Source organism: Sinocyclocheilus anshuiensis, unplaced genomic scaffold, assembly GCF_001515605.1.
Source record: "Sinocyclocheilus anshuiensis isolate Anshui unplaced genomic scaffold, SAMN03320099.WGS_v1.1 scaffold253, whole genome shotgun sequence".
Lineage (NCBI taxonomy): Eukaryota > Metazoa > Chordata > Actinopteri > Cypriniformes > Cyprinidae > Sinocyclocheilus > Sinocyclocheilus anshuiensis.
Genome location: NW_015537969.1, coordinates 722,475 through 732,096, shown reverse-complemented (window position 1 = coordinate 732,096; position 9,622 = coordinate 722,475). Strand labels below are relative to the sequence as shown.

The following is a 9,622-nucleotide window of genomic DNA, read 5'->3' as shown; positions in this document are numbered from 1 at the left end:
ATATGACCCCTTTAAATTGTTTCAAAACCATATGCTGTTGTTGGAACACAAAATGAGAATTTTGAATATTCATTGCATGTTTTGAATGCAATGACAATTCAATTCTTATTTTCAAATCAAACATTTACAATTTTTAGATATAATGGCTGTGTAATGTGGGTTGTTTCATGTTCAAATTATTTTGATATTTTGCCTTGTCATGGTTCCTGTCTAGTCATGTGATTCCCTTACCCTCATGTTATCCTGCTATTGGTTCTTTGGTTCATGTGTCATGTTCTCATTGGTTGTCTTAGTCATGTGTCCTGTCTCTCATTGGCTGATTCTTGTCATGTGACCTGTAATGTTGCTGGCCATGTTGTAACCTGCTGTCGGTAAGTCAAGTCTGTTCAAGTCTGTTCATGCCAAGTCAAGTCTTTCTTCGTTTGTTTGGATGTTTGGATTAGCTGCACTTGGGTTCATCACAACTCGTCTTCAGTGGACTGCTCGTTACAGGCTGTCTGCAGTTTTGAAGTGTGATCAAAAAACATGAAAATCAATCACTTTTGATATTAGTGATGTCCATCAAAATATGGCCTGTTCCTTACACAAAGCTATTGCAAGGCTTTGGAAAACGTGGAATGCAGCATAAGTAATATGAAACTGAGCAAATAAAGCCTTTTTGGAGCTTGACAGCTTGTGATTACTACAAACCTTCTTTGTCTGAAAAAGATTTGAACATTCATCAAAATTCTCTCTTTATTTTCCTCAGAAAGAATAACAGCATACAAATGCAACAATATGGGTGAGTAAATAACATTTTTATTTTTAATTTTTTTAAAAATTTTTTTTTACGTGACCTATCCCTTTAAGGCTGTATGGTCCATCCACATTAATTTTTCATCACAAGCACACACCACAAAGATGGCATCATGCATATCATCATCAACACAATACACTGCAAACACAACTGGATGAATTCCACAAAGAACATTTATGGTGATTCCAGGATAAACACAGTGTGTAAGCCTGAACATTCACGACAGCATTTCATATAAATGAATGATTCCTGAGCTAAGGCCATTGTAAAACATTAAGTGGCATTCCTAATCAGCATGTAGAGAGGAAATGTTAGATAAGCAACGTGTCAGAAGCTTTTAGCTGGGGTTGTCACTCTTGACTCTGAGATTTAATTAATTAGAGATCCTCATTAACTGATTCCAGACACGTAAGCCGTTATACACGAGGCACTGTATATTTATAACCCTGTTCCAGACCGGCAAATATCTCCTGTTCAAGGTATTGCCTGAGGCATTGTGCTGTCATTTGGTCTTTACATTCATAATTACCTGTAGTTGCATCTTTCTAGAAGATATCCAAGCTTGAAACCACAATGTGATACTGTTGCTTTTCCATATTCAAGTGGATTCAAAACGAATTCAAGCAAACGGATACTTGCTCATATTACAAATACCAAGACACCATCAGCAGCTTATACATGTAGATGTCTGGGCACAGAGTAAAAGTCCTGTATTTCATGTTTACAGGGAAAAATCTAGCTCATTGAGGTATCCTGACCCTCTATGCTTGTTGTCTGCTGGGCTGGTCACCGCTTCCGAGGTCCGACTCAGCTTCTCCGCTTGCACCCCCTCTCCTTGCGGAGAGTAGGTCCAGTGATTTGGGAGAAGAGTTTTGATTCCTTCTGCTGAAGCAGCTGGCTATGTCGGCTCGGAACGAGGGTGTGAAGAAACCATAGATGACCGGATCGCAGCACGTGTTGAGGTTGCCGAAGACGAAGAGAGCATGATGGATGTATTCTGGCATCACCTGCAGCATATAAGGCTGAAACCAGTACCAGATGCCAAGCAGGTAGTACGGTGTCCAGCACACCACAAATGATGCCACAATGATAATGGTCATCTTCAGGGTCTTCATGCGTGCTTTTGGGATTATGTCGGTTCCACTGCGTCTCAGACAAGGTTCCCCACCTACAAAACCCAATGCAAGTTAGAAGAACACTAAAAATGGCGCTGTGTGACCTGCATTATCATTTTGACCCAGAAACCAGTCAATGAAAAATGAAAATCTATGCTTTCTGGTGATATAACACTCAAACTCTGTACTGCTGTTTGAATTGAAGCCTCTGCATCGCTCTGTATTACCACACAAAAGAGCCTCTAAACTATTTTTTTGAAATTCACATTAAAACTGATGTCATTTGAGATGAGACTTGGTTTTATCAAAAATAACACATTAAAAGTCCAAATTCAAGGCAGCCCTAGAACCCATCTCATTAACTGTAAGAAGTAAATTCTTCATCAAATTCAGTACACTATGGAAATCTTGATGCAGTCACACTGTTTATCAATGACAGGTACCATGTCAGAAGAGAGCAAAAGTCAATTACCCTTTCCTTTACCACGAGGCATCTGGCGGTTGATTTCCACAAGGATTCGCGTATAGCAGAAGCTCATTACCAGCAGAGGGAACACATACAGGGTGACAAAGTGGAACATGTTGTAGGCTGTTTCCTGCCAGCGCTGCTGGAAGCTTCCATGAGTTACACACTGCACAAATTCAACTCCTTCAGCCTTAATTGCCCTGAAAATAAGTAACTGAAACGATAAAGAGAAATTTATAAAGAAAATCAATAAATTTGATTACTTTTTTTTTTTTTTTGTTATCTGGGCATTTGCCTTATTTCTCCTATACGGAACACAAAAGGAGACTTTTCGTTTTTCATGCAAAACTGTTGTATGGCATGTGCTTTTGTGTCCTTTATAGAAACTTGAAAGCTCCAGTCTTCATTCATTGCAATTTCATGACAAAATTTCACCTTTTGTGTTCCACTGAGGAAAGAAAGTCATACAGGTTTGGAATGACATGAGGGTGGGTAAATGATTTTTATTTTTTGAGTAGACTAACCCTTTAATCACTTTGTAATCTGCTGATCAGATTTTTGCAACTGCTTTGCATGAAAATATTCACACATCTTCTACAAATAACTACACCATGTGAAATGGAAAAGAAAGTGAAAGTTTGAAAATTAGTAACAGCAAGCTAAAAAGTTGTCATGTCATGAATTGAGACATGAAATAGAGCATTGTGATGACAAAACGCTCCTCATGGCTGGTAGTAACTGATTACATGTCATTTGGATTACATATTTAGATTCCAGAAATTGAGTACTTGTAATTAGATTAAATTATATTTTAAAATACTCGTAATCTGACTAGTTACTTTTTTATTGATTACATGATTACATATAATTGACAACTTAATGATTCTTCCTATTTCCTCTTTCATCTTTTAAATGTTCTTTTCTAAAATATCCTACATATGACATGCATGTAAACAAACAAAATATTAAATTTTTAGTAAGTGTTTTATTTACATTAATTTGACATATTTACGATTTTATTAATTATTAGCTTTTCATTAAATTCAAAACCCCCCTGCAATTCCTTGATGAACCCCAGTTTGGGAAACGCTGACACTTCATGTTGTTAAGAACAATGAATGGAATATATTTATTTTCTTTCTTTTTGTATTTTTGTATCAAGATTATCCTATTTAAATCAATGTGATAAACAAGTTAGGTCAAAAGTAATCCAAAAGTAGTCAGATTATATTACCTAAAATGTGCTCATGCGGGGATGGGAGGAGAAATCCTCGTGGATTTACCAGCGTATCAACACTGGACTTATTCTAAAATGAATCAATTTTTGGGTCATTATAGAATATAGAAAGAACACATTTTGCTATCTCTTTTGAACTTCAATCAAATATTGTAAATTGTCATCATGTTATCACTTTGTGCTTTCAGATTTAAAAAAAAAAAAATTTGTTTGCTCCAGGTCCGCTTTATTTTTCCATTTGATATACTTCTCTACTTTCTGCTACACAATTTATCAGGTAGCACTGATGAATGTGACAGAGGGAAACCCTATTTCTTCCTCTGGGGGAGGCGCGTGCACAGAATACAGGTGTGGGGAAGTATCTATGTATCGATATCTACAATTCACCACCCACCCAATCTCTTCAGAATTGTATCCCTTTCCCATTTTCCATGGCTGCCTAACTGACCTTGTCTCAGACAGGCTTCTTTATCTCTCTTTTAATGATTTTAAAAGCCATGGCCACATCCAAAGGCTGCTAAAAACGACATTACTGGAATTAAGTGTGTGGAGAGAAACAGTTCTATCAGAGGGAAAGAAGGCAAGAGTATGGCAAGCCGTTTTAACATTTAATCTATAAACCGTACTAGTACTAGTAACTTTACAAAAGACACTAGTACCTAAAGAATAAGCACTAGTACCTAAAGAATAAGCACTAGTAGTTAATGAATAAGTACTAGTACTTAATGGAAAAGATACTAGTATCTAAAAAATAAGTACTAGTAATGTTAAATTAGCTACTAGTGCTGTTTATAGATTAAATGTTAAAACGGCTTTCCATAGCAAGAGACACTGACAAGATTCAACCAGGCATTTCAAAGGTTACAGAAAATGCCCCGGGACTACTGTAGCTTGACAAATAGGATCTATAATCAATGCAGCAAGTGCTCACCAGGGTCAGTTATTGCACCACTTTAAGCCACAACTAGTTACTTAAATGAAATGCGCAAGCTTAGATGGCTATCAGGAAATGCGTGTTGTAGGCTGAAAGTGGAATTGAATTAAATTTGAAACTAAACTCCACTTTTTTCCCTCAGAGATGAAATGTGTCATTGCCCAATTAAATTAGTGTGATGATCTGTTTATAGTTGTCTCCTCATATTAAGCTGGAATAGGATGCAGCATTTTGAAAAAGACATGCATCACCATCAACAAGTGTTTTCTAACACCAACATTATCATCCATCTATAAATCCTCCGAGGCAGTTTTGTGCTGTTTCATAACAAGACAAGTCCCACAGATGACAACTCCAATTAAAAGAACATCTCTTTCATTTACCTGTGGAGAGGCGAGTAGGATGCTGAGTATCCAGGCAGCCAGCAGCATCCTCCTGTTCCTGCGGCCGGCATCCAGAGCTTCCAGCGGTTGCAAGATCGCATGGTGCCTGTCCAGACTCACCACCACCAGGATAAACGCTGCCGAATGCATGGCAAAAAGCTTGAGGAAGCAGAGGATCTTGCACATGGCATCGCCAGCATACCACTGCACTGTGATATTCCATATAGCGTCGAGTGGCATCACCACAAATGTCATGACAAGGTCAGCGGAGGCCAGGCTGGCAATGAGGGGCCGCATGTGGGGGGCCAGGTGGCGTCCTCGTCCCCGGGTCACGCTGATCAGCACTGAGAGGTTACTGATAGCTGCGAAGACAAACAGCACCAGGGTGGCCGCCACACGGAAGCGCGCGGCCACAGTGAATGTGGGCGTCTCCCAGTCAGAAGGAAAGCGAGGAGGGGTGGCGTTCAGCACAGACGAGTTCTCCCAAATGCTTGTGGGACTCATTGACAGAAGAGACACGTTTCCTGACATCCTGTGAAAGGGGGAAAAAGATGTTTGTTGCATGAGTAAGGCTTTTTCTGTTACACAAATTTATAATTATTATATTCTATGAGATTCAGTATCACTGGTTATTATTAAGGTTAAATAACATTCAGAATGTAACATTTAAGAATGGGCTACTTTTCAATTCATGTATTGGAATTTGAATTTGAAGAAATTTGTTAAAAATAAAAAGTATATACATTTAAAATATAAGTTTGGAATTGTTAAGTCTCTTATGCTCATCAAGGTTGTATTTATTTGAAAAATACAATAAAAACTAATATTTTGAAATATTATTACAACTTAAAAGAACTGTTTTCTATTTTATTATATTTTACAATTTAATTTATTCCTGTGATGGCAAAGCTGCATTTTTAGTCATTACTCCAGTGTTCAGTGTCACATTCCTTCAGAAATCATTCTAATATGCTGATTTGATGTTCAATAAACATTTCTTATTATTATCAATGTTTGTGTAAACCATAAAACCTTTTTTTGATGATATTTCAATAAAGTTCAAAAGGACAGCATTTATTTATTTGTAACATTCTAAATGTCTGTACTATCACTTAAAAACAACTGAAAATAATTTGTTTTAATAAATAAATAAATGGACCCCAAGCAAATGTAAATTAAGTATACATTTCTGCAGGTGACATTTCAAACATATCTGTTTGTCTATAAAACCTTTAGGCTTGCAAGCAAGGCTTTGTCAATAAATCATTCAGTTTGACTTGTATTGACAAACCTTCCTTTTCTAGCTTTTTTCATTTTCACTTACTGCACTGATTTTTATTTTGCCAATTTCGGTTTACTTTAATTCTATTGCTTTCAAATTCAGATTGCAATTCTGCATATTCTTTGCTACCTTGAAGTTTAATTAGAGGCCAGACAGACAGACAGATGCGCACTAATGCGTGAACTGAAAGAGAGCCAACTCTTCAATTTTGGTTTTTGCTCAACTGTAGATTCTTGGCATCTCATCATGCACTTTACTAAATAATAATCCATTGTAAAATTCAGCAAAATGTTCACCAAGACATGAATATTCAGATCACATCACCTAGAAAGCCTGATTGCCATTACATTACAGTCACCGCAGATGCATTCATCACCCTTACGACTTTACACCCAAACATCTATCTCCTCTGCAGTGTAATATCCTCTGCATTTATAGCACCCATCTGCCTGCTCATCTTCCACAGATAAAAAACTCTTGCCAGGGGCATTTTTTTCACTCTGGGTCTCCTATAGCAAATAGGGGGACCTTGGTTAAGTGGCAGGGAGATAGATTACACCTCAGAAGTTTTTTAAAGGTCTATATATAAATCTCCGAGACAACTATCAGGGGTCTGCGCTGAGATTCACAGCAGACTGAGATTCACAATTAAGTAATTCATGCATACAGTATTACAGATGTTCTAACTGCCTTTTTCATTATTCTTCCTGAAAAAAAAAAGGTAAATAATTTCTAATGGTGATAAGATAAGAGTTTACATTCTTGATAACATCCTGCATGTTGCCCGGAAGACAAAACATGTTTTAATGGTTAAGGGTTCCCACTCCGGCTCTGGTTCAGATATAAATGCCCTATCATGCTGACAAATGGCTGTTGTCAGTATTTCCCTTCGCTCTCAAAGTAATATGGTCTTTTGTATAGCTGTAGTCTGGCAAACAGCATGGAGGTGATAGAGAGAACCCTAGTGACATGACCGCTGCACTAGCCTCCCTTGTATCTACACCCCCCACACCAAATTGCACTTGTTCCTCATGCTTGACATGAAATATATTCTCTAAAGAGTAGCAATGTCTTGACCTGGAGAAACTTACTTTGTATTTTTCCATCTAGTGAAATCAGTATGTATTTAATTAAATCCATTTCATGAAAGATATTAGTTCTTGCTGTTGTTTGTTTGATTAATCAAATGAGCCAATGTATGTATCTGCTCTATGAATTAGCATTTTACAGCTGTTATAATAGATGATGTCCTTGGCTTCACTATCTTCCTGTTTATATGACGGATTGCTTGAATAATTGCTGGACATCTGCCTGCTGGAAACATGGCAGATTTGCACTGCTGCCTCTTAATGTTAATGCTGGTAAACATTATGCAAATATATGCACAGAAGAGTGTCAGCCGTCATAACTCTTTGTAATATAGCACAAGTGAGGTCATGAAGATGAAAATCTTACTAAAGGGCTGTTAGAAATGCAGAATCACATAACTACTTGACTTTAAATTTCTTTCTTGTTTTCTTTTACACGGAATGGGTTGTTTTCTTGGTGGATTCCTCATACATTCATTCAGTGCTGCCAAAAATATCCAAGATTTTTAGGGATCATTGTCATCATAATCTCCAAAACGTTGCCTGTGAATTTGCGTAATTATATTCATATCCTTGCTCACATGACTAATGACTTGGAGCCAGCTAATTAAGATAGAAGTGATGAGAATATTAAGATTTCATGGCAAATTAATGTGTAAATGGGCTGATATTTGCCAGAGTGGGATGACATTCACCAGAGTGGCCTGAAATAAGACTTTATAGCTTATGAATTTTTATTCTGACCCACAAGAAGTGACAGAAAATACAAGGAAATGTCATTTATAATGCCAATTCTCCCATTGACCACGTCTATTGGACATTTTTGCTGGGTGTTTAGTTTATAGGATGTCATATGTCATGAGGCACATATTTAATAGCAGAAAAGGAATTGTATATGCTTCATAATCTTCACCTCTGCAGGGTTTAGCAGCTAATTCATTTATGCCAGATATTGGTGTAAAATAGTTAGATCTTAATTATATCAATGATACTGTTTCTTTGGTACACCTTTGAGGATTCACATTCAGGATTAATCAGGGAAAGTTTTTTTTTTTTTTTTTTTTGGTTCTTTTACATTAGTGTATTAAAACAGAAGTGATTCTGAAATCAATTCCAAACTTAGACCTTTTATTTGCATCTCCAGACCTATAGTAAACTGTATACTGAAAGCATTTCTGCGCATCATATGATTTGATGATCATAATACTGATGATCATGCACTTGATTCCCAGAAATACTTTCAATGCAGGCTGTTTAGAATAGTTTCTTAAGACAAAACCTTTGACTTGGTTTTATCTCCTCAGTAAGCGCATTACAGTAGTTAATGGCTCTCATGCACAACTGGAACAGTAACAGAGACAGACTTACCTGTATACTGCAATGTGTGATTTGTAGATCAATCCATAAATATTTCACTCATTTCCACTAATATGCGGACAGTTATTTACGTCTAAACATGCTGAGAAAATAACTGCAGTTCATTTAGCAGTCCGTCATCAGATCAGAATAAATCCAGTGTTGATACGCTGGTAAATCCACGAGGATTTCTCCTCCCATCCCCGCATGAGCTTGACGGCACCATGGACTCCTGTAGGGAACAGTTTGCCGCAGTCAACGGTAATTCACTCATCGGGGTGGTAACGATGATTTGCCGGGGCAAAAGTTTAGTTGCTTAACGATGTAGCATAGTAGAGCACTTTTTAAGAAGCTACATGTTGTTTTAGTCGCACTTTTGGCCAAAAACCGAATGTTTAAAGGGACTCGCGGAGCTGTCCAGGTGCTGAAGAGTCTCCAGATGAGGAAGCCAAGAGCTTCAGTGTTACAGCAGCCAGCGCTGCTTCACCCACAGACACACTCATCAACTACACAACACAGCGAGGAAACCTCAGCGTCATCGTCATTTGAACAGGAAATTAGGTTAACTGTGATTCAGCTTACCATATACGGTGGACTGCACGATATAGCCGACGATAGGCTATACTTTTACGGTAATAATAATAAGCGAAATATATGTGAACGTTTAGATTTTTTTTTTAGATTTTTTAGAATTTCAGATTTTCTTTAGGCTATTACTTTAGAGTGTTTTTATTCAGTTTATGCGTTGTTTTAGTCTTATTATTGTTATTGTTATTATTATTATTATTATCATTATTATATAGCCTATAGTCTTGTTATTATTATTTGGTACCATACGAGTTAAATCGAAATACACAAATGATTTCACACTGTTTTCATGTGCCTGTTTGAGACTGAATATATATATATATATATATATATATATATATATATATACATACAGGCTATACAGAGACTATACAGAA

At 37.0% G+C, this 9,622-nt stretch overlaps 1 protein-coding gene and 1 long non-coding RNA gene across 2 annotated transcripts; one reads left to right on the top strand and one right to left on the bottom strand.

Annotated features, from left to right (window-relative positions):
- Window positions 1-352: 352 nt before the first annotated feature.
- LOC107670179 (uncharacterized) lies at window positions 353-1,596 on the top strand. The gene is made up of 3 exons (XR_001632069.1): window positions 353-371; window positions 749-781; window positions 1,524-1,596. It is a non-coding gene; the product is annotated as an uncharacterized LOC107670179 (long non-coding RNA).
- On the bottom strand, window positions 1,529-5,462 carry LOC107670170 (gonadotropin-releasing hormone II receptor-like). The gene is made up of 3 exons (XM_016462692.1): window positions 4,932-5,462; window positions 2,384-2,591; window positions 1,529-1,964 (listed from the first exon to the last, which is right to left on the bottom strand). Exons 1-3 carry the CDS (start codon window positions 5,460-5,462, stop codon window positions 1,558-1,560), a joined length of 1,146 nt encoding a protein of 381 aa, XP_016318178.1. The 3' UTR covers window positions 1,529-1,557.
- Window positions 5,463-9,622: the final 4,160 nt, after the last annotated feature.

What these genes read in the sequence shown, in the direction of transcription:
- LOC107670170 (XM_016462692.1), bottom strand. Translation starts at nt 5,462, where the DNA reads ATGTCAGGAAACGTGTCTCTTCTGTCAATGAGTCCCACAAGCATTTGG. An exon ending in TCCTACTCGCCTCTCCACAG is followed by an intron (nt 2,592 to 4,931) that starts GTAAATGAAAGA and finishes TTATCGTTTCAG; the next exon opens with TTACTTATTTTCAGGGCAAT. An exon ending in GCCTCGTGGTAAAGGAAAGG is followed by an intron (nt 1,965 to 2,383) that starts GTAATTGACTTT and finishes TGGGTTTTGTAG; the next exon opens with GTGGGGAACCTTGTCTGAGA.